We start from the raw sequence: 24,733 nt of genomic DNA, 5'->3' as shown, positions 1-24,733 counted from the left end.
CAAATCTGATCTCATTTTTTGATCAACTAACCTGCCTTGTGGACTGTGGGAATGCTGAAGACATCATATACCTCGACTTCAGCAAAGCTTTCGACAAAGTGCCCCATGATCTCCTGATGAGCAAACTAGCTCAAAGTGGGCTAGATGAAACAACGATCCAGTGGATCCACAGTTGGCTACAGAATCAGACTCAAAGAGTGCTTATCAGTGGGACCTTCTCTAACTGGGGAGAGGTAACGAGTGGGGTACCGCAGGGCTCAGTCCTGGGCCCAGTGCTCTTCAGCATTTTTATTAATGACTTGGAGGAGGAGGTGCAGGGAATACTGATCAAATCTGCAGAGGACACAAAATTGGGCAGGATAGCTAATACTTTGGAAGACAGAAACAAAATTCAAAGTGATCTGGATAGACTGGAGCACTGGGCAGAAAACCACAGAATGACATTTCATTGGAATAAATGCCAAGTTCTGCACCTAAGAAAAAGAAACCAAATGCACAGTTACAAGATAGGGGATACGTGGCTCAACAACACTACAAGCGAGAAGAATCTTGGAATTGCTGTCCATCACAAGCTGAATATGAGCCAACAATGTGATGTGGCTGCAAAAAAGGCCAATGCTCTTTTGGGCTGCATTAATAGAAGCATAGCTTCCAAATCCCAGGAAGTACTAGTTCCCATCTACTCAGCACTGGTTAGGCCTCATCTGGAGTACTGTGTCCAGTTCTGGGCATCACACTTGAAGAAGGATGCAGACAAACTGGAGGGGGTTCAGAGGAGGGCAACAAAGATGATCAGGGGACTGGAAACAAAGCCCCATGAAGAGAGACTGAAAGAACTGGGCATGTTTAGCCTTGAGAAGAGAAGACTGAGAGGAGATATGATAGCGCTCTTCAAGTCCTTGAAAGGTTGTCACAGACAGGAAGGCCAGGATCTCTTCTCCATCATCCCAGAGTGCAGGACATGGAATAATGGGCTCAAGTTACAGGAAGCCAGATTCCGGCTGAACATCAGGAAAAACTTCCTGACTGTTAGAGCAATATGACAATGGAACCAATGACCTCGGGAGGCGGTGGGCTCTCCCACACTGGAGGCATTCAAGACGAGGCTGGACAGCCATCTGTCAGGAATGCTCTGACTTGGATTCCTGCATTGAGCATTGGGTTGGACTCGATGGTCTTGTAGGCCCCTTCCAACCCTTCTATTCTATGATTCTATGGTTCTATGATTCTTTCATGTAACCCTGACTGATTATACTTAACACCCAGCTGTCTGTTGTTATTCTTTTCCAGATGGACAGGTATCGAGCCAGGACAAAGAAAATTTGATTGGGAAGATGGGGAACGACAAGCATTGGAAAGTCAAAGCAGCAGCTTAGAAGAAGAGTCAGTCCTTCCAAGACCCTGACAATACTTAGAAGAAGAAGCAGCCTGCTTTTTCTGCTGCTGAGGAGGCTGGTAGCAAGGATAACAATCAAACTGCTGCTTGGTCGTATACGGTTGATGGCAGAACCACCTGTGACTTGTATTGTTGCTGTGGAGGTTGAGGACCCAAGCCCATTTTTCAGGCAGTTGTCTTTGCCTTTTGAACAGAGTCCATCTGCTCATCAGTTTTAGCATTAAAGAGCTCTTCACTGTCCAAGGGCAAATCCTCAATTTGTGAGCCCCAGGAGTTAAGCCCACAGACCACAACCAAGCATGCCTCTGGAGTGCAATCGCACCCACCATTGACTTGGCCAGGAACTGTTGATATGCTGCCTGGACAATTTCACAGCCTCTGTGTGAAAAATTCTGACGAGATCCTGTTGGTCCTCTGGGAGATAAGCACAAAGAGAGTCCATTTTCTCCCACAGAAACAGTTAGTATCTGGCTATCATGGACTGATAGTTCACCACACAGAGACCAAGGGCAGCAGAAGACTACAACTGTCTCCCCATCAGATCTAATCTTCTACCCTCCTTATCAATGGGTGAAGCATGAACTTTCTGCAACCTCCCTTGTACCGATTCAACAATAATAGAATTCGGCTGTGGATGTGAGTATAACAATGACATGTCTTTCTCTTGCATGTGGTACAGGGACTTCAGCCGCTTAGACGTCAGTGCCATCGAAGACGGGGCCTTCCATGATTGTTGTACCATTTGAAGAAGGGCTGGGAGGAAGGGGACCGCTACCAGCTTCGACGACTCAGTATGGACTGCGTCAAAAACTGGATCCTGTACATGCTGCTCCTGTTGCTGCACATCAATACCGAACAAATGGGCCATTCTGCTAACTTGCTCAGCAAAATTAAGCATGTCCTCCGAGGGAGAAGCTCCCTCCTGCACTCCTGCGACATCATCTGGAGAAGGAACCGAAGGTGGAACAGAGGAATACGAAGAAGAGTCAGACTGGGAGTCATCCGCAGAATTACGAGGTGAAGACGGTTGAGCAGCTGGAACAGGTGGAGGATTAGTTTGCACCACAGGTGCAGGTGGCAGCTGAGTTGGAAGCAATGTCTTCAATCCCTAGAAGGAGACGGTTCTCTCATAACAGGAGATCCTCCAACAGAGTGGTTTCTCGGTCCAGAGAAACTGGCTGTGGAGGGGACAGCTCCAGTATTTCACCTTCCAACGCCATAGACACTGGCTTGATTGCAGGAGCGCTCAGTACCGAGGGCAATACTCGGATAGGTGAGTCAGGCAAAGGTGGAGGGGTTGGAATCTTGGGTTTCGAACACTTACCACTAACCCTCTTTTTCTTTTGTTTCTTTAGGCTATCAGATCGCAACTTTGAAACCTTAGCCTTTTTTGAAATCTTCCTCACCACTGAGAGTGCTGAAGAGTGCCCTGGAGTTGGAGGATCAACCCACTCAGTGGAACCTGAGGGACAGGGAGACGACAGCTTTGACAAAGAAAGAGCAGCCCCTATCTTTTCCATTACACATTTTTTGGATCCGTGGCCAATAAAGCTCTCCTCCGCAGCTCTGCTTTGAGTCTGTCAGACCTGTTCTTCTGCGCCTGTTTGGTGAAAGACTGGCACAGAAAGCAAGGGTCAGGTAAATGACCCCCACTCAAGCAAAAAAAGCAAAGGGAGTGAGGGTCAGTGGGGGGCAACTTACTCTCACATTTGACACATTTATGAAATGGGGCCTTTTCCATATGAAGACCGCAGCTGCAGCAGATGACAAAAAGACAAACAAACAGACGACAGATACAGTCAGGGCCGGAAATATGGGAACAAGGATAACTGTTTTGGCAGTTGGCCTCTGTACATCACCACACTGAACTTGAAAGGAAACACACCTAAATGGGAGCAAAGTCAGGACTTTCAGCTGTAATTCAAGGGGTTTGACAAAAGTGGGGCGCTAACCATTCAGGAAGGACAGCCAGTGGCATACACACACACCCATCGTTGGTGGCTCATAAGTAATGGAACTAACCAACATCATTTCAAACTTAAGGATCGCCTTTAATACCTGGATGAACATCCTTAGCAGTCAATGACTGCCTGAAGTCTGGAACCCATGGACATGACCAAATGCTGAGTTTCCTCCCTCAAGATGCTTTATCAGGCCTTTACTTCAGCTGCTTTTAGCTGCTGCTTGTTTGTGGGTCTTTCTGCCTTCAGTCTTGTCTTCAGTAAGTGAAAAGCATGCTCTGTTGGGTTGAGATCAGGTGATTGACTTGGCCATTGAAGAACATCCTACTTCTTTGCCTTGAGAAGCTCTTGGGTAGCTTTTGTTGTATGTTTTGGGTCATTATCCATCTGCAATATGAAGCGGCGTCCTATCAGTTTGGCAGCATTCGGCTGAATCTGAGCAGAAAGTATAGCCCTATGTACTTCAGAATTCAGCCTGCTGCTTTTATCAGCAGTCAGGTCATCAATAAACACCAGTAACCCAGTTCCATTGGCAGCCATACATGCCCATGCCATAACACTGCCTCCACCATGTTTGACAGATGATGCGGTATGCTTTGGATCATGAGCTGTTCCTTTCCTTCTCCATTCTTTTCTCTTCCCATCATTCTGGTACAAGTTAATCTTGGTTTCATCAGTCCAAAGAATCTTATTCCAGAACTGGGCAGGCTTTTTTAGGTGTTTGCTGGCAAAGGCTAATCTGGACTTTCAGTTCTTGAGTGTTACCAGTGGCTTGCACCTTGTTGTGAAGCCTCTGTATTTACATTCATAAAGCCATCTCTTGACTGTAGCTGTTGACAATGACATGCCTACCTCTGCAAGAGCATTCTTGACCTGGCTAGATGTTGTGAAAGGGTTCCTCTTCACCATGAGCAGCATTGTGCGGTCATCCACTTTAGTTGTCTTCTGTGGTCTTCCAGGCCTTTTGCTGTTGCTGAGCTTGCCAGTTGATTCCTTCTTTTTCAGGATGTTCCAAACTGTTGTATTGGCCACTCCCACTGCTTTTGCTATCTCTCTGATGGGTATATTTTGTTTCCTCAGCCTAATGATGGCCTCCTTCACTCGCATGGACACCTCTTTGGACCTCATGTTGGGAGTTCCAGCGAACAGCTACCAAATGCAAATGTAACACTCAGAACCACCTCCAGGCCTTTTATCTGCTTGATTGGTCATGGGGTACCTAGGAAACAGGCCACACCTGGCCATGCAGCTGCTTGTCAGCCATTCGTTTCATTACTTATGAGCCCCCAATGATGGGTGTGTGTGTATACCACTGGCTGTCCTTCCTGAATGGTTAGTGCCCCACTTTTGTCAAACTCTTTGAATTACAGCTGAAAGTCCTGACTTTGTCGGCACTTTGTCGGCACTTTGTCAAAAGCTTTGTCGAAAGTCGAAAGCTTTGCTGAAGTCGTGGTATATTATGTCTACAGCATTCCCACAATCTACAAGGGAGGTTACTTGATCAAAAAATGAGATCAGATTCGTCTGGCAGGATTTACTCCGTCTGGCAGGATTTGTTCATCATAAACCTTTTTTTAAAGGGCAATAACCAAAACAAGAAAAAAATATTGACAAAAAGATGAAAGAAGAAAGGACCTCAGCGCCAGTATGAAAAACACTGACAGAAGTTCTCCACGAGCGGAGGAAGCTCCTGAAGAGGCTACTGCTAGGTGGTCAAAAGAGAACTGAGGGAATGGGAGGGAACCCACTGGGACATGTGCAGTGGACGGTGGGGGAGGGTTCCCGCCAAAAACATTCCTCAGGTCTAGAAGTTTCCCGGATGAGGCTCAGTGCAGGCGTACAGCCCATATGTGTGATGCACAGAGACCATGAAGAAGAGTATCAATACCACGTTGGGGTATTTTTCTGGTGATACCCCCCACTCCCAGTATGCTCTTCCCAGGGATGTTTGCCTAACACCTCTGTCACAGTCATTTTGGTGCCAGGCAAAGACGTTTCTAATCGCCCCAGGCTTTTTAACGTCTTGTGGAATGGGTTTCATCCTTTCTCTGCTGTGTTTTCTTAACTTTTGCTGTTGTAATTAGTTTTAAATTTAACTTTTGATTTAGTTGTGGTTTTAATGTTTTTGATTGATCTAATATCGTTATGCAAACCATGCTAAGCCTAGAATTACTGAAGTGTGAGACACACCATCTTTTAAATAAAAGAAAAAAAAAATTCAGCAGAACTTACACTACAGGCTAAACACTGGGTGACCGGGAGGGGAGAAAAGGTAAGTGCTGTTCAGCAGCTACTGTTTTCAGCAAGGAAAGAAAGCAATCTCAGTGCAGCAGTTTCCCCACCTTCCAGTCTTTCTGCCTCCAAGTTACAAGCTGGTCGGGTTTTGGTCTCACTGGTTTCTCCCCAGGCCACACCTTTTGAAGGCCAGACTTCTCTTGGCAAGCTGAACCGTACTTTCACTATATGTTTGGGATTTTAACCAGGGTTATTTATTAATTACATTTATATCTCACCTTTCCTCCAAGGCAGCACACATGTTCTCTTCCCACCCCCTGCCCCATTTTATTATCACAACAAGCCTGTGAGGTAAGTTATGCTGAGAGCCGGTGACTGGCCCAAGGTCACCCAGTAAGTTTCATGATCATGTGCGATCTGAACCGGGGTCTCAATTAAGCATTATATCTGCACCATATACCTAGGAAATATATGCCTTTTCACTTCTATTGTGTAAAAATCTTGCCCTGATTTTCACCGCTTATTTTTTTAGAAATTACAGCGAAAATGCACGGGGAGGCTAGACGTGTCCTGGAAACCCGCCCAAGCTGGGAGCAGAATGAGGGTAACATGCGGGCATATGCTATTTGCAGAAGTGAAAGCCAAAAAGCAAAAACAATCCATCTTTGTGCCCTGTGGTTTTCCACACAGAACACGTGTCTGTCTGTTTCTGCATCAATATTCCACCAGAATGCCAGGTTATCCTATGACCAAGGGTTAGGACACGCAAGTGCAGTTTGGTTCAAAAACAGAGTGGCAGAGCAACCAAAATTCTCCTAACCTCAAAATCCCTGACTGGTGCAATATATTGGAGCCCCATGCCCTAAAATGTGACTGGTCTTAATAAGCATAATTTTAATTCAGCCCCTGTTCCCTGCTCGGAGGAGGTTAAATACTCTATTCGTGATCAGATGGGTCTAAGAAGGTCACAAAGAGAGGCACAAGATGCCTCCAGGGACCGGCCGGTGGACTAGCCTAAAGAGCAACTCAGGTTGGTAGAGTCTGGACTACTGCATCATCACTAGATGCAGCCTACCTTTGAGATGCTAACCCTGGAATTTCAGTAATCATGTTCCTTTTCTCTTTTGCTTTTCTGTATGCATGGTAATTGCTGCCTATGTAAAATGACTGTTTGCCTGCCAAGCATAATCTGGCATTCCATCCCCCCCCCCCCCGTGCTTGTGCTAAGTTCCCATTGTTTGGGGATCTCGGCTAACAACTGGGCCACAGCAATGACACTCAGAAGTTCCACAAGCCTCCTCTCTGGATATGACTGGCTTCTACCCTCCCACAAACAGATGTTTGAGCTGAGGACAGCCATATTTTGTGGCTGCTGCACAAGCCAAATGCGGGTGGAAGGGCTTCAGGAGTGATTCTTTGCATTTCTACATAGAAAGAGAAGAATAAAGGTTTGCAGTTGCCGTGGAGTAGTGGGTTGGGCATCACGCAGGCTAATGTTGTAGAACCATAGAATAGTAGGGTTGGAAGGGGCCTATAAGACCATCAAGTCCAACCCCAATGAATGTCCATTCAAAGTGAATTACAAAAGCCAACACAGTCCAATAAAATCAGATGCTTAAAAAAAGTAGAACCCTAAGAACAATTTAAAAATCATGTCACGAGAGCGGCCATCAGATTTCCTTTCAGCCATCATCATAGGAAGATAGAAAGCTGCCTGAAACCACATCAGACTCTTTGTCCATCAGCCCCAGTACTGTTGACTCTGCCTGGCAGCACCTCTTCAGGTCTCAGGCTGAGAAGGGTCTTTGCCATTTCCTGCTACCTGGTCCTTCTAAGAGGCCATTACCATCTGGAACAGCCTCATACAGAGTCAGGCCGTTGTTCTATCTAGCCCAGGGATGTCAAACCTCTTTTTGCCCGTGGGCTGAATTCCATTTCAGAGACGTTCTCTGGGGGCTGCATTCCAGTGGTGGGTGGGGGCAAAGGCAAAACAGGGAGGGACCAAAATACCAGCGCCTTTTAGCTTCTGAGGCTCTTCCTGCCAGCCACTAAGCCTCCAAAGATGCATTTCAACAACCTAGAATGGGAACAAACTGCATAGTTTGGGGAAAGGGGGGCAACCATCTGGGAGCCCTGCAGGGCTGGACTAAGGCCTTAGGACAGTATCTACTCAAAGTCCCAGGCAGGGGCCCTCCCCAGTTCTATTACTCAAAAGGCGATATGAAAAGGTTTTAAATGAATAATATCCTTTCGGAAAGCTGTTCCAAACCCTCAGGGACACTATCACAAGGGGATCTAAAATCCCTCTCTTTCTCAGTGCTTTTTCAAATTATTTTTTGGTATGTGTGAGTATGGAGATATGCTACATCTGTGGAAAAGTTCAAGACGGCAGTGTGTGTGTGCATGTGTTGGGGGTGGGGCAATGTGCCTCCATCTTGAATTTTGCCAGACATGCGCATGGGACTATTCTGAATAGCTGCTGGTCAGAGAACAGCACAACCAGGGAGAGTTAAGAAAACGTCTCCCATTGTCAACACCCAGAATCATAAAAGGAGGCATCAAATTATTCAAAATTGTCCTTGTAATTTGCCAGCCAGGAGCAAATACACAAATGTATTTTTTTCTTTTAACATGTACCTCTGGGCACACATACATGCACTCATACATACAACCCCCAAAAGACGCAGAAAGCCCTAAAACCTTACTTACTAGGAAGTCTTCTTCACAGTAGACTTTTCCATTGACATTGTAGAAGGCTTTCCCTCGTAATCTTCTCCCTGTTAAAAATATTGTACTGTCAGACCTTTAGTATTCACTTAAGTGCTGTTAAGGAAAAAAAAGGGGGGGGATGGGGGTTGATGACAATCTAATGAATGACACCTCCATAGTTTCTTAGAAAGAATGCACCAATTAATGTGCAGGGCAATAGCCATTTAACTCGCATACCTTACCATGCCCCACCCCCATTTACTATTCCAAGTGGCTTTCAAGCTATTTTTCAGAATAAGCCAACCTTGCTAAACAAAATGGTGGTTTTGTTACATCAGCCTTCTCCTTCAGATGTGTTGGGCTCCGAGATGTGAGCTGGAATATGTTCCAAAACAATTTTTTTTCAACACTTAATTTTCCACTGAAAAATGTTCATTTTATGAACTTATGAAATGAATTTGTTACTAACAATGAATATATGCCGATTGCAAATACACTATCATACAAGCTTGGCAGTTTTGAATTCATAATTAATGTTTTTCAGGTGATTATCCCTATCAGGTATGCGAGGGAATACCTACATGCCACTGAAATACTGTCTCGGTGTGAAATGGAGCTAGTAAATAGTGACAGCAAAACTGACGGTGCCCCAACAGCTTCAGCGGGAGAGAGCTGAATTCTGTTGAAAGAGATGAGTGGTTGTCAGCACATCATGCACAGTTCTTTGGGCGGCTAAAATTAATTGGGGCACAATCCTACGGGTTGCAACCTCATTGGACTAATCTCCAAGTCTTCCAAGTATCCAATGCCCTGCCGGCTGCTGCTAGCAGGGCAGGAGGAGGAACACCGCTCCCTCCTCCTGTTCGTACGTTTTCCTCCGGATGGGCCTCTGAGCCTGTCGAGAGTCGTCGCGCTGCCAGGGACGGGGTTGGGGACGCCACAGGAACCACTGTCTCCTGGCTTGTGCTCCCCCCCCCGCCCACTGGAGCGCCCCTTTCAGACCTCTCCAGGGTTGCTTCTGCAACCGTGGGAAGCAGCTGGTGTGGTCTTTCCGCAGTGGCTGCAAGGGGGCGGAGGAGGGATCAGGTTCCACAGTTCCCCTTTCAAGATTGCAGCAGCAGATATGGAAGGATGTTATGGTCTCCCATGACCATAAGATTGTCAGGGTTGCCTCTGTGCACAGGGAGTGGCACAGTGGCTCAGATTCTGAAGAGGAATTGCAGGAGGTGGAGGAGGAAATTTCCCAGGCATGACCAGAGATAGAGACACAGACTCCGCAGGCTTCAAAGGCCCAGCTGGACGGAGAGGGCCTCTCTTCACACACCACTGCAAGAGACAGCGAACGGGGGGGGGGGGCTTGGAGAGCCCGAGTCCTTAGACACCAGGCGCAGACGCAGAGCCGAGAGAGAGACGGCAGGGGCGGAGCTTAGTCGGTCTGCCCGATCGGCCTGGCGTGAACAGCAGCGAGGCCTCACAAGAGAGAGGGAGATCTCCTCCCACCCCTTAAGCTAGGACAGTAGCCCACCTTTTCCTCAAATGGCGGGCAACTTTTGTAGCTTTCCTTTGAACTCCCTGAAGGCATTTCTTTTGTAGACTGTGAGTCACTGACCATTTGCAACTGTATGACCCAATGAAGTAGTGGAGTAAAAGCCAAGAACTGAAGCCTCTTGTCTGTGTTTTGATTTGGGTTCTGAAGTTTACAGCAGGGGCAAAAGGGAATCCTGACAAAGATTGCTTTCTTGGTGTGTCAGCAGTTTTCAATCCTTTGTTTTTTCCTTAAATTTAAACAATGTAGGAGAAGTGCATGCTGTTGACTTTAAATTTGTATGAGTATCCTGATAGAAACTTCTACAGAATATAGCATTAAAATCACATTGTGTGATTTGATTCCTCTCTCCCAACCCCACAATATTTCAGGTCAAATACTTGTGCTTTATTGGGACAAAAAACACATAGGGTACTTTTTTAGTGTTGTTTACTAAATACAAGTAAAGCAAGCATGCTAAATTGATCACTCTCTAGAGCATCAGGAATTTTTGTGATGAAAACTGAAAATTTTCCTATGCGAATAAACCTAATTTGCCTAGGAAAATGTTCTAATTCACAATTTTCTGGAAAACTCACATCGCTAGTTGGGCTGCAACTCACTGACTGGAAATGATGGGAGTTGCAGTCCTCCACATCTGGAGGGCAGGATGATTTACTCAAGTACATAGCTGGAAGACCAGCAAAAGCCAGTAAAAGGCATTCCATGCCACAGAGGTCACCTGAGCCCCAAATGACAACATGGAATCCAAGTGTACCCCAAGCTACACACCTCTGCTTTCAGGGGGAGTGCAATCCCATCTAGAACAGTTGATATATCTAATTTCCAGGCATGAGTGCCACCTGTCAACAGTGTCTCTGCCTTGTCATGATTCAGCTCCAGTTTATCGGACCTCCAGGCACCAGTCCAGCACCTGCATAGCCTCACCTGACTCAGATGACAGAGAGTTAGAGCTGAGTGTCAACACTCCTACTGATGATCTCACCTAGTGGCCTCATATAGATCTTAAACAGCAAGGGGGACAGGATGGAGCTATGCAGGACTTCATAGTATAAATGATATGGAGTCAAGCAGAAACCCCCACAATGCCGGGGATCAAACCTGGAACCTTCTGCATGCAAAGCTGGTGCACGGCCATTGAGGTATGGCACCTCCCAAAATACAGGCTTGGTTGTTTGCCCCTGGCCTTCCTCTGAAACCTTTGACCAGCTTGCAACCTAGATCCCAGCCAGTCTTCTCTTCAGGCAGCTTCTGGGTCAGGCTTGGTTCCACAGTGGAATTGTCATGTGCTTTCAGGTGATGCTCTGGGCCTGCCCTGTCCGTCCCAAGGCCTTGAAGAGAACAATAGCGGCAAGTCCCTAATTACAATGACTAATCTTGGGCAGGAAGCTTGTGCTTGAAGGCAAACAAAGATGGGTTCCTGCCCCAAGGAGCTTACAATCTAAATGTCAATAGTAGGGGAGAGAACAAATGGAGGAGCCAGGGAAGAATGGGCAAAGCAAAGCTAACCCATTTCATCAGAAGTCTGAGTTAGTCCTGCAAACCACCCCATGAGTCTGTTGAATGTCTGACTTCAACAGACCCATTGCGAATGCAGAACCAGGAGCGGGGTGGTGGGGGAGTTCTTCCAGATTAGTTCATGCAAAGTACAAGCATGTCAGTTTTGTAACTAAGAAGGGCAGGGGTTATGATCTGCCTTCCTCCCCCACCAGCTTCCTTTCCTGCTTCTTCCCACTGATGGCACGTTAGCTCTTGCGTGCTGCTGGTCTCCATCTGGGCGTAGATTCTAAGCAAGCTAGTACAAGCCATGCATGCTTAAGGGCATGGCAGAGCCTGGGAAAAGAACCCATTCTTACGTGAGCAAGAGGGATGCAAAGCCAACCTTCCATCTCCCCCCAGCCCCCAAAATAGTATTTGATGTAGCTGAAATTCCAGTGGCTTCTGTGATTATTGGCAGAGGAAATGCAGACTATAAGAAGACAACAGAAGGCTTTGGGAAGCGATTGCATTTGGATATAAAATTAGGGCTTTTGTGTCATCCCCAGGCTGGGAAAAATCCTCATTTCCCTTGCTGGGTCGGTGCTGGAGACATTGGGCTGAGACTGTCCCGCAAGCTTCCCAGTGTCTCCCAAAGGTTTAGACTTGGGGTCAATTGCGCTGGGGACGGCGGGCGTCAAGGCAAGAGGGAGCTGTATGGAAACGAGGGGTGAGGCGTTTGCCCTGTCGCAGCGGCAAAGACAGGGATGTGCTGGGGTGTGTGGTAGAGACCCCTGCCGTGCTGTCAGTCCTGCTGTCCTCCTGCAGTGCCCCCCTCGGTGGGCTCACGGCCCAGCAATTCCTTGGACCCGTGCCAGAGCCAGCTCCTGCCAAATGCGGGAGTGGTTGGTAAGATGGCAAGATCCAAGGAGTAAGGCATCTGGGGGTGGGGGGAGAGAGAGAGAGAGACAAGGGCAGGCAGGCTGGCCGGCCAGCCAGCCGGCCGCCGTGAGCCTGTGGAAGGCAGCAGCAGCAGCAGCAGCAGCAAGCAGAATCCCACTGTTGCTCAGGAATACAGGCCTGACTGGAAGCTCCTTCCTATGGGTCATAAGACTTGCTCTGGCCACCTCTAGCCAGACTTTCTGGCTGTCTTGCACTCTCCCTTCTTCAGCAAAGCTCCGTGGGAGGCACGCAAGCTGATCCCCACGGCCACCCCTTGTTAGGCCTGGCAAAGATAAAGGCCTGATCCTCCCAGAGGGAGTGGAGGGAAGGATCCGGTGCGGTGCAGCAGATGCCTGAGGAGGGAGACGAGGGCAGGAGCCCCAGGGGGCAGATCTGAAATCAGGAGGATTTAAACAATGGATTGGCTGGAATCCTACACACATGGACAGGGGGGGTGAGCCCCACTGAGCTCAGTGGGGCTTCTTCATCCACCCCTCCTAGGGGTAGTCATCTGGAAGTGTGAAACTGCCCGATTTGGCTGGGGCATGGTTCAGTGGTAGAGTCTCTGCTTTGCATGCAGAAAGTCCCGGGTTCTCCACGTAGGGCTAAGGAAGAATCCTGCCTGAAACCCTGGAGAGCCATGGCTGCCAGCGTCGGCAGTACTGGGCTAGATGGACCCAGGGTCTGACTCCGTAGAAGGCAGCTTCCTCTGTTCCTAACATGAGACTACTAATCAACAGCAACAGCCTGGGTGAGGCTGCACCCCACTATTCATCGCCAGACTGCCAAGCAAGAAGCGTCCTTACGCCTACAGCTTTGATCTGGAAACCAAGCCCCCCCCGGGGGGGGCACTAGGGGCAGCAACCTGGTATGCATGGTGGGGGCACCACCATGCAACGCCCATGCAGAAGCCTCCCCTCAGCCATCCAGTGGCATTATGGGTTTGTACCAGCCCCAACACACCCATTATAAAAAAGCATTGTATAAGAATCTGGTCATAGGCCAGAAAATGTTACGAAAGGGCATGATATTTAAACGGATGTCAAAAGAGGGAGAAGGATTATTCACTAAGACCGGGAAAGGTAAATCTGAATCACTGAGCGCTGATGCTGCCCAGTGGCGAAGGGACTAAGAGGTCTGAATGTTGCCTCAGCTGTGAACCCACCGGGTGCCCCGGGCAAGGCCCTCCCAGCCAGCCCCCTGCTGCAATATGGTGGTGATGATACCAACCTAGCTTGCAGGGTTGTTGTAATGGCTACATGATGATGATTTCATTTCTATACCACCCAATAGCTGAATAGCTGAATAGCTCTCTGGGCAGTTCACAACAATTAAAACCATAAACAACCAACAGAAGATACACTATCAAAGTTTAAAACTACAATAGAAAATAGAAGTAAAAACCAAAATAAAACCTAGCAGCAATACAAAGATTTAAAATACAGTAACAGATTTAAAACAACAGAAACAGAAAGACTAAAATGCCTGTAAAATAAAAAGGTCTTCCTCTGGTACCAGAAAGAGCACAACATAGGCACCAGGTGAGCCTTTCTGGGAAGTTCATTCCAAAACCAGGGTGCCACAACAGAAAAGGCCCTCTTCTCAGTAGCTACCCACCTCACTGGCGGGGTCCACTGAAGGACCACTGAGGCTGAACTCAGGGTCCAGGCAGGTATACAAGGGAGGAGACAATCCTTCAGGTAACCTGGCCCCAAGTCATTTAGGGCTTTGAATGTTGATATCAGCACTTTGAATTGGGCCCAGACATGGACCGGCTGCCACTGCAGATGGAAAAATACTGGCACACTGTGATCACATTTGCCAGTCACCATTAATAATCTTGCTGCCCTGTTTTGGACCAGTTGAAGATTCTAGACTGTTTTCAAAGGCAGCCCTACATATAACGCATTGCAGTAATCCAGACGAGAGGTTACCAGAGTATGGATAACTGCAACTGTGCTATCTCTGTCCAGATAAGGATGTAATTGGTATTAAGCTGATAAAAAGCGCTCTATGCCATCGGGTCCACCTGTGTGTCAAGTGACAATGCTGGATCCAAGGGCACCCCCAAACTACAACCCTGATCCTTTAGGAAGAGTGCAACCACCACCTAGAACAGGTTGAACATCACTTAGCTGGGCAAATGAACCACCCGCTAACAGCGCCTCCATCTTGTCTGGATGGAGTCTCCATTTATTGGCCCTCATCCAGTCCATTACCATGCCCAGGCACTGATTCAGAACAGCTACTGCCTTACCTGGGCTTGATGAAAAGGAAAGGTAGAATTGGGTGTCATCTGTGTAGTGGTGACCCTCAGCCCACACCTCTGGATTACCTCCTCCCCAGTGGTTTCGTGTAAATGAGGAACAGCATGGGGCATAGAATTAGGGATGTACGGATTGTGTAAAATCCGTTCCCTCTTTGTTTCATGGGTTGTCAGGCGCCTTTCATTCTGTCATCCGCCCATCAACAGAACTGGATTTTTTAAGTCTAATAATTTGCACCAATTTGCATGTGCTAAAATGCACAAATCCCCTCAAAATGCTCATTTTCATGCTTTAGCCTATGGGGAAATGCGCATTTTGGCTGGTTTTTATTTTTGCGCATTTTTTCTATGACAAAATTTATGCAAAATTCCCAGAGGTTAGAAAAACAGTCCATAAGTTTGCGGCATCTGCCCAACAAGGGAAAAGCCAGTCTGCTGCAGAATCCGCAGGACAGATTAATGAAAATCCAAACTCATTTGGTTCCGTTGCGGATTTCTCCAACATCCCTACATAGAATACAGCCCTGTGGAACCCCACAGCATAGCTGCCAAGGCACAGAGCGATAATCCCCCAGCACCACCTTCTGAAATTGGCCATCCAAATAAGAGTGGAACCACTGCAGTGCAGTGCCTCCAATTCCCAACTCAGGCAACCTATCCAGAAGGATACCATGGTCGATAATATAAAAAACCGCTGAGAAGTCCAGGAGAATCAACAAGGTCTCACTACCCTACGTTCCTCTCTCAGCAAAAATCATCCCACAGGGCGATCAAGACAGTTTTCGTTCCAAATCCAGGCCTGAAGCCAGATTGACGTGGGTCTAGATAATTAGTTTCATTAAAGGGTGCCTGGGGTTGACAGGCAACCACCCACTCAAGCATCTTGCCCAGGAAGGGGATGTTGGCCACTGGCCTTATTAGTTGTTAACATCATCCAGGTACAAGTTAGGCTTTTAGGTTAGGTTATCTAATAAACAAAACAGAACAGTGGATTTTTACATTCAGAATACCGGTTCTGAATATTTCAGTTCTTATCCTGACCAGCTGGGAAAGCAAACAGTTCAGGGAGCCTGATGGAAAGGTGGTGCTAGATGACAGTTGAGAGAGGGCCAAAGGCAACTGGTCTCTCAGCAAAGGCAATGTAAAAGCCCTGCTTCTTTTTTCTCCTGCTCTGCAGCTGGCTAGAGTGGTTGCTGCTAGGTGACTTTTCTAGAGGGTTATTTTGCTTTTATGCAGATGTTGGAATTCTCTGAGGATTTGTTGGAAGAGACAGAGAGAGAAATATTGAGGGTCCTAGAAGACTCTGAGGAATGCAACTGGTCTATAAGGGCAGGAGACCTGGCGTATGTCACTGAAAGTTGCTCAGAGGGATGTCAGTGTACTGCTGAACACAGGAATCCCCACAAAGCTCTTCCCTGTTTTTTGTTGTATTGTATTTGAGCAAAAAACATCTAATCCTTTCAAATTTTTCTGTAAAAACCATGTGGGCTAGAAACTTACTTTGAAAAAAAAAATAAGCATGGGAGCCTCAGAAATTCACACAATTCTTATCCAATGAGATGGCATACGTCTCTGCTCCACTATATTGTTATGGCCCTGATGATTTTCATATCCCTTAATCATGACAAATAAATCTCTCTTTTTATATCAAGAGCATGTCCCCTTTACCTGGGTCATTATGGATTTAAATTCCTCTTTGCAAATGTGTAGCAAACTGTTGCATGATGAATGGGATAGATGTCTTCAGCTTCATTTCAGAAACTACAGAATCATAAAATAGTAGGGTTGGAAGGGGCCTACATGTCCATCAAGCCCAACCCCCCACCCAATGCAGGAATCCAAGTCAGAGCATCCCTGATAGATGGCTGTCCAGCCTTGTCTTGAACGCCTCCAGTGGCGGAGAGCCCACCGCCTCCCGAGGTCATGGGTTCCATTGTCATATTGCTCTAACAGTCAGGAAGCTTTTCCTGATGTTCTGCCGGAATCTGGCTTCCTGTCACTTGAGCCCATGATTCCGTGTCCTGCACTCTGGGATGATAGAGAAGAGATCCTGGCCTTCTTCTCTATCACAACCTTTCAAGGACTTGAAGAGCGCTATCCTATCTCCCCTCAGTCTTCTCTTCTCAAGGCGAAACATGCCCAGTTCTTTCAGTCTCTCTTCATAGGGCTTTGTTTCCAATCCCTTGATCATCTTTGTTGCCCTCCTATGAACCCTCTCCAGCTTGTCTGCATCCTTCTTCAAGTGTGGTGCCCAGAACTGGACACAGTACTCCAGATGAGGCCTAACCAGTGCTGAGGAGAGGGGAACTAGTACTTCCCTGGATTTGGAAGCTATACTTCTATTAATGCAGCCCAAAAGAGCATTGGCCTTTTTTGCAGACACATCACATTGTTGGCTCATATTCAGCTTGTGATTAACAACAATTGCAAGATCCTTCCCGCTTGTAGTGTTGTTGAGCCACGTATCCCCCATCTTGTTACTGTACATTTGGTTTCTTTTTCCTCGGTGCAGAACTTGGCATTTATCCCTATGAAATGTCATTCTGTGGTTTTCTGCCCAGCGCTCCAGTCTATCCAGATCACTTTGAATTTTGTTTCTGTCTTCTAAAGTATTAGCTATCCCGCCCAATTTTGTGTCATCTGCAAATCTGATTAGCATTCCCTGCACCTCCTCCTCCAAGTCATTAATACAAATGCTGAAGAGCACTGGGCCCAGGACTGAGCCCTGTGGTACCCCACTCGTTACCTCTCCCCAGTTTGAGAAAGTCCCATTGATAAGCACTCTTTGAGTCCAATTCTGTAGCCAGATTCCGGCTGAACATTGGGAAAAACTTCCTGACTGTTAGAGCAATACGACAATGGAACCAATTTCCAAGGGAGGTGGTGGGCTCTCCCACACTGGAGGCATTCAAGACGAGGCTGGGCAGCCATCTGTCAGGGATGCTCTGACTTGGATTCCTGCATTGAGCAGGGGTTGGACTCGATGGCCTTGTAGGCCCCTTCCAACCCTACTATTCTATGATTCTATGGTATACGAGCTTGCCTTTTCCTTCCTCCTGTCTCACCCCTTTTTCCTTATGTGTCATGTCTCTTAGATTGTAAGTCTGTGGGCAGGGCCTTGTCTTTCTACGGGTCTATGTAAGCCGCTCTGGGAGCTTTTTTAGCTAAACAGCAGGGTTAAAATGGTTAACATGAATAATAATAATAAATAAAATAAAAACATGAGACAGCTATGCAGATTGTGTAAACCACACATACCTTAAGGCAGCCTTCCCCAACCTAGCACCCCTCAGATGTGCTGAACTACAACTCCCAGCATCACCAGCCAGCCTAAATGGTTGTGGATGCCGGGAGTTGTTGTCCAACACACATGGAGAGTGCCAGGTTGGGGAAGGCTGCATTAAGGGCATTTTCTCACCTATTTGCTTAACTTGTCTCAGCTGGCAGAATCTGGGATACTTAGTACTTCCCTAGAACCTCCACATGCCAAATTTAGAAAAAGAATTCCCAGCAGACTTGGCTCCAATATTTGAAGCAGACTTGGAAACATGTCCACAAAAGTTGCCACTCCAAAAAATGTTTTACTAGCCTACTGTGGCATGTACTGTGCCCCCACCCCAACTGCCACTTGGGGTGGGGGCAGGAAGGAAGGAAAGCAGGATAATCAACTCTTCCAATAGCTTCTGTGCCTGCACATCTGGAGGTGACTGCTACCTGCCATAGGTAGCTACAAGTATTCCCCAATAGTTCCTTTTCATAGCACATTGCCTGCTGGTTCTAGAACCCAATGTAGTCACTAATTCTATGGAAGTGATCAAACCCTGCAGGAATTCCTGACACTGCAGGATTGACGTTGCCTATTGAAAACTAGATACCACAGAAATGGAGCAGCCTCCTGGCAAAGGATTTAGTGTCGTAACACAAAATACCTTGTCTTTGCTGAAATACTTTGTGCTCTCACCTCAGGAGCACTTCCCAAATTCAGGGCTTCCTTCCTCCTCCTGTGGTTTTGTTTGGATGGAACCTCTGGCATAGCAATCTTGTTTGACTAGTTTTGAGAAATGCACTGGATGTGGCTCTCCATTTGACACCTGCCTATGAATCTGAAGAACAATAGCTCATTCTGCAATGCTATGCTACAAAATTCCCTTCGATAGGAGCACACAGAGAGAGAGATCCTTTCAAGACAATGAAGACAGATACACATTCACCCATTATGGTGCTAAAACATGAATGGCTTTTCACAGACAACAGCTTATTAATGGGACAAAATATATATTTGTCAAGACTTATGAATCACTTCAATTAAAAGAAATGTCTAAGCAATATACAAACCATGCAGTTTAAAATAATACAGTAATAAAATACTGTATAACACTTAGAGGAGACAATAGACAGCAAGGAAAACAACCAAATCTGGGGAAGCTTATTGGAACATGTACATTTTCAGTAGGCACTGAAAACCCAGGTGCATAGGTGCCTGCCTAATTTGTAGTGGCAAGGAGTTCCAGAGAGTGGGTGTTATGATACTAAAGGCCTTTTCCCAAGCCATCATGGACCGGAGCTCTGTTATCTTAGGCACCACCAGGAGGGAATTTCCTGATGACCGTAGCTACTGAACAAGCAAGCAGGTGGTTGGGCGATCTCTTATGCATCCTGGTGCCAAGTGGTTTAGGGCTTTGTAAACCTCAAACCTGGCCTGGTGGTATAAAGACAGCCAATGCAGTTCCCTCAGCAAAGGTGTAAGACGCTGGTGATAAACTGCTCCTCTTGCTAACCTGGATGCAGCATTCTGCACCACCAGCAGCTTCCGGACCAGCCGTAAGGGCAGCTCCGCATAAAACGCATTGCAGTAACTCACTGTTGAGGTTACCAAAGTGATCAAGCTATCCCTGTCCAGGAATGGCCGTAGCTGGTAAAAGGCTCTTCAATTGTTGGACATACAGCTGCCCCCGTATGGGCTCAGGAACCTATCACTTCATTTGGGTCTGTCCTTGTCAGGCATATGTCAGTTTATGGGGAGGGAGGGGGGCAGCAGTCTGCTGTTCAACCATCAAGAGAACCGCACCCCAAATCACAACTGCAGCAACTCAGTAATGCCATTCTCCTTTCACCGTGTCTGGGCAAAATAGTCAGCTGGGGTTAGAAATGCTACAGTAGGGGCAGCTGGTATGTGGCATCATGGACAGAAGTCTATGTCTTTTTTATTGCGTTGTATTTTTTATTGTCATTGTATTTTGTATTTGCATAACTATTTATATCCATACTTGCGGTACACAAGCCCTGACATTCATAAGGTTGAAGGGAGGCTTGTACATTTTTTTAACAAACAAACAAACAAACTTTAGACTGCAAGTTAGGACTGGAATGACAGAAACTTCCCTCCATGTTCTAAACTATCCTTTTTCATCACACACCAGCTTTCTGTGTGGGAATTTTGGTTATGTAGAACGGTGCAGTTAATCATGCAGACCCCTGCTGCAATCAGAAGTGCTACAGCCTTAAAACAGCTGCTGTTTGTGAGAATGAGGCCTACAAATTACCCTGGAGTTTAAGAACTGGTGTGTATGTATCTGTGTTCCTTTTAAACAGCCCTGTATGTTTCTGTGAATGTTAAAGTGAATTTTGTACATTCATTCTTTTAAAATTTAGAACACAGGGTGTTTCTGACCCTTCCTCATTCTTCTCCCTCTATCAGCCTTAGGTCTGGAGACGGGAAGGGGAAGGAGGAAGCAATCTCTGCTCCCCTTCCAATACGATTTTCAATCTCATGAATGTTAAGCTTTTCGCGTTTGAGTCAGGTTTTTAGGATGCAGACAGAATTCAGGGTATTTTGGTAATTGCTTGGACAGGGAGGATATTCCTAGCATCCCATCACTTGTTCCTTCAACCTCAGCAGTAACATTTTTGGACCGTGGGAAAGAAAAGCAAGAATGTTCTCGCGTAGTTTCTGGTCCTCCAGGGTGAGCCCAGACAGGAAACAGAGGCCCCACTAAACTTTGTAAGGTGACTAAGGAAATTCTGTGCCCATTGCGAGAGAATTCAGCCTCTGGCCCCACCACCAACCACTGGAAATATGATTTAGCTGCGCCTCTGGCTTCTGAGGTTTCTGCAGACAATGCCCACGCAGTTCCAAGCATATCTTCAGGGCCAGCCTTGTCATGCAGCAGGGTGAAGAGACTTGCTTCAGCAACAGCATGGAAGTGTGTGTGTGAGTAAGGGGGTGGGGAGGGTAGATGAAGGCAGGAACTGATGCCTGACTGGTGCAGCAAGAATCTGTAAACCGTTGGCCCTCTCAGTATGTGTGTGTATATATATGAGCACCGAGAGAGTGAGGGAGGGAGAGAGAGAGGGAGGGAGAGAGAGAGAGATTTGGGCTCTGCTTCAGGCAGCAAAATATCTTGGCATATCTTTGCAAGCGTAACAGCTAGGAACTTGCTCCTTCTTTAAAATGAAAGCAGAGATTCGCAGAAAGGCAAATTCTGCCCTCAACAGCCATTTTTGCACGTAACAGCTTGCACATTCCTGGCTTATGCTGGTGCATGCAGCTCATTCACTCCTGCTTTGCTCCTCCCATAACAGCAGATGAACAAACCAGAAATAGTTTGCTTAGTGTTACATCTAAACCCAAATAAGCCAGGATTGCAAGCCAGGGTTTGTTGTTGGCTTATGAATCTTGGCTTGTTTGTAAGCAACAAACCAGCATCTGCAGTTCTATGTCACGCTAAGAAAAAGAACTATTTCATAGAATAGTATAGTAGTATCATAGAATAGTAGGGTTGGAAGGGGCCTACAAGACCATCGAGTCCAACCCTGATATTTAGTGTTTGTTTACCTGCTCATGCAAAGAGTAAAATGGGAGTGAACAGCCTGCATGCAAAAGCACGCAGCTTGTTCATGTCAAGCCAGGAATCCTGGCTTGCTGTTATGTATGAACACAGCCAATATTACATTTGGCAACTTTTTGTAACTTTGCAGCACCACTGCCCTGGCTGATACCCCATGTGAACTGCAGAGGTCCTTAGAATACTCCTCAGAATCTTCTAGAACTCACAGAGATTCCAAAGCAGTCAAGTAAAGGTGGAAATACCTCCTTGACAGAAGGAAGTTTGAAAACTAAGCCACGGCTCCAGCTGAAAGAGGAAGCACGCAGAGGAGATCGCCCACAACCACGGTGTCTGCAGGAAGCTCATGTCCTCATACAGTCAACTCCCCCAGCCCTCTCTAATCCCCCATCACCAGAGACAACGGTTGACGGCAAGGACATTTCAGAAACTGGGGGGTTGGAAGAGAGAGGAAAAGAAAACCATGCCATAATTCTTCTCAACAGAAGATACCATATCTTTGCAGGAGCTCCTACTCAGCTCCTACTTTTGCAGTGAAAACCAAATTGCTGCAAAAGTGGCTACCCTGGATCTGCTACACCAGCCTTCCTTTCCCTGGTGCCCTTCAGATGTGTTGGACTACAACTCCCAGCATCCCCAAGCTAGCATGGCAGTAGTCCAACTTATCTGAAAGGTGCCAGGTTGGGGAAGGCAGGGCTACACTCCTTTTCAAAATGTTTTCTCCCCAGTGGTGCGACCCCAAATGCAGCATTCCTTTTGCACCTAGTTCCCCGCTCCCTTCAACTTCCAGGAATGCAGGATCAGCCCCCAAATGTACAATTTGTTTTATGCTAAGGTTCCTGTGGCTCCACTCTAGTGAGAAAACACACATACACTTTTAAAAAATGGAATTGTAGCTCATCTGACAGGCTAGAAAAGCTGAAAAGACTTTTTGTTACAGAGGGCAAGAACGTCTGGAGCAGAAGTTATACAAACACACTCACATTTTCTGGACTAAAACTGACTGCATTCCAGTCACTCAGTGCATCAAAAGGCACTAAAATATTTCAGAAGTTTCTGTCGCTGCCTAATAAAGATAGAACTGAAGGCAAAGTTGCTATTTAAAAACAAAATGAAGCAAAGTTCCATGAGCAGCTGAATCCCAGGAATACTTTTGTAAAGACTGGGTTCCAACCACCAACAGTTTCCCCCCATAAGCCCAGCAAATGGAGGGGTGCTACACGTAACTCTCCTTTTCAAATGGACTACTGCAGCAGCAGAATATCCAGTATTTGCAACAACTCTTTTCAAGAAACACACAGACGTTGGCCAAGACAAAACAAAATCTCCCAGCACTATTTTTAAAGCAGCTTGCATGTATTTTGTTACTAGAACTATTAGCATGCAAATCTCAAAATGTACAAGCCTTCACTTGGCCAATAAACACAAAACCGGCGTACATTGTCCCTGCAGAATAAAAGGCTTGCTGCTAAAATAGCAGGAGCTCTACGTAAATAAGCAACATTCTTCCAGGCTGAGGTCACTGACTTGTTCTATTCTACTTCACCCCAGTCTGGGATTTGACAATTTAAGTATGGGAGAGAGGCACTGTCGCGCCCCCCCCCCCCCCGCCGAGACTGAGAGAGAGAGAGAGAGAGAGAAGGATGCTGGAGATTTTATTTTAAGTTCATTATTTGAAAAGGTTTAAATTTCAAATTGTAAAGAGTGGCATCCTATGAAGGTGGCACACAGGATACAGTTACTTACTGAGATACTTTTAATAAAGGTTACTGAAGATTTGTGAAAATAACCCAGTCACAATATCATCTACTAAGTGGACAGGAGAAATACCACTGACAAATTAAAGTTTAGGGAGAATGCAGAGACGTTTGTGTGAGAGAAAGGACTGGGTGGGAGGATTTCATACATTTGATTTCCTTTAGACTATTTACTATGTTCATGGGACAATGTGTGCCCAAAGTTAACACACATGGCTTCTTTTACACCTTGGTTTGTTCCAGTGCATGTTATCGGCTATCAACAACACTATTTGTTCAGTGAGAAACAATAATAATAATATGGCTGTGACCACCACAGAATACGATATTGGCCCAAGTTCAGCTTCTTGAGAATGTCAGCTTTAATTTAATTCAGTTTTTAAAGCAAGTTTCTAGCTCCTGCACCTGTGAAGATGTGCTTGAAAGGGTGTGGAGAAGGTCTGTTGAAATCTCAAAAGCTGGAGAAGTGGCTGGATAGGACTCCAATTGGTTGGGGCTTGAGCTGCATAGCTCCTTGTCTCTCCCCATTACTTGCAAATCAGAATAAATTCAGAAAATTACTTAAAATGAGAAATTCTGGAAATGTGTTCAGTTTGCAGAATTCACACAGGTTGCACTTCATGTTCATTCCATGTTTCCTTGGTAAAGATGTCAGTGTGCCTGGGCACAATTTTATTTGTTAAAAATGGCTATAATACTGGCATAACACCCTCTACAACAAGCTACTAGACCAGCCTTCCCCAACCTGGCGCCCTCCAGATGTGTTGGACTACAACTCCCAGCATCCCCAACCAGCTATGCTTGCTGGGGGATACTGGGAGTTGCAGTCCAACACATCTGGAAGGCACGAGGTATGGAAGGCTGTACTAGACAATCAATCACTTGCCTCCGCCCAATGTGCATGCAGACAGCAGGCAGATGTGGAGGCTGAGCCTGAAGTGGTCTGGGGATCAGGTCCTGTGTGCAATGCAAGCACTGGGGCCTGCCACCACTGCCATGACTGGAAGTACCATGGTAAAGCCCCTCATGGGAGTGGCCAACCCTCACGTACAAGCTTGCTCCTGCTCAGAGCACACGAGGAATCTGCATGCTTGCAGATGGGCAGTCCAAATTACTGGGCTATGATCTGTGCAAAGAGAGATGCTACTGATTAAAAGGGGCTGATGTGATGGGGACAGTGGGAAGGGCAGCTCCCAATGCTCCTAATATCAGTGCAGCCACAACCACACTGGAATGTACTGGACTCCCTTTGGGCTACTCTACTCCCCCAATCAGCCTGCCATGCCTGGAGGGCAAATCAGCCCTTCCCTCCTTTTTAAATAGATGCTTTCCATAAAACGGTCCAAAGCCATCCTAGACGCATTGCCAATGAGGGCCTGATAGTGCCTTCCCTTCCTCTAGGCAGCTAAGCACACAGAGGACAGGATTTGGCCCAAGACTGTTAAGGAAACCCAAAAGAATGCTTAGAAAGAGCATTCACTGGTAAAACTCTTACCAGTCAGACCTCAAGCTATGCTTCAGCCTCCTAAGATGGTGGCTTTCAAACTGCAGCTGCAGCTGTTGGGACGCTGGGAGTTGTAGTCCAACGCATCTGGAGGGC

At 46.6% G+C, this 24,733-nt stretch overlaps 1 protein-coding gene across 1 annotated transcript in view; it reads right to left on the bottom strand.

The window, feature by feature from the left end:
* The window catches only part of WTIP (WT1 interacting protein), a 104,087-nt gene that overhangs the window by 32,127 nt on the left and 47,227 nt on the right, over window positions 1–24,733 (bottom strand). Inside the window, exon 4 of the mRNA XM_084812239.1 lies at window positions 8,302–8,369. Within this exon, the coding sequence (XP_084668365.1) occupies window positions 8,302–8,369 (68 nt within the window). The remainder of the gene's footprint in view (window positions 1–8,301; window positions 8,370–24,733) is intronic.

Source organism: Heloderma suspectum, chromosome 8, assembly GCF_057233095.1.
Source record: "Heloderma suspectum isolate Gila_16-S chromosome 8, 16-S_ref, whole genome shotgun sequence".
Lineage (NCBI taxonomy): Eukaryota > Metazoa > Chordata > Lepidosauria > Squamata > Helodermatidae > Heloderma > Heloderma suspectum.
Note: the sequence above shows the minus strand (reverse complement) of the source record. Positions and strands in the feature narration are given on the sequence as shown.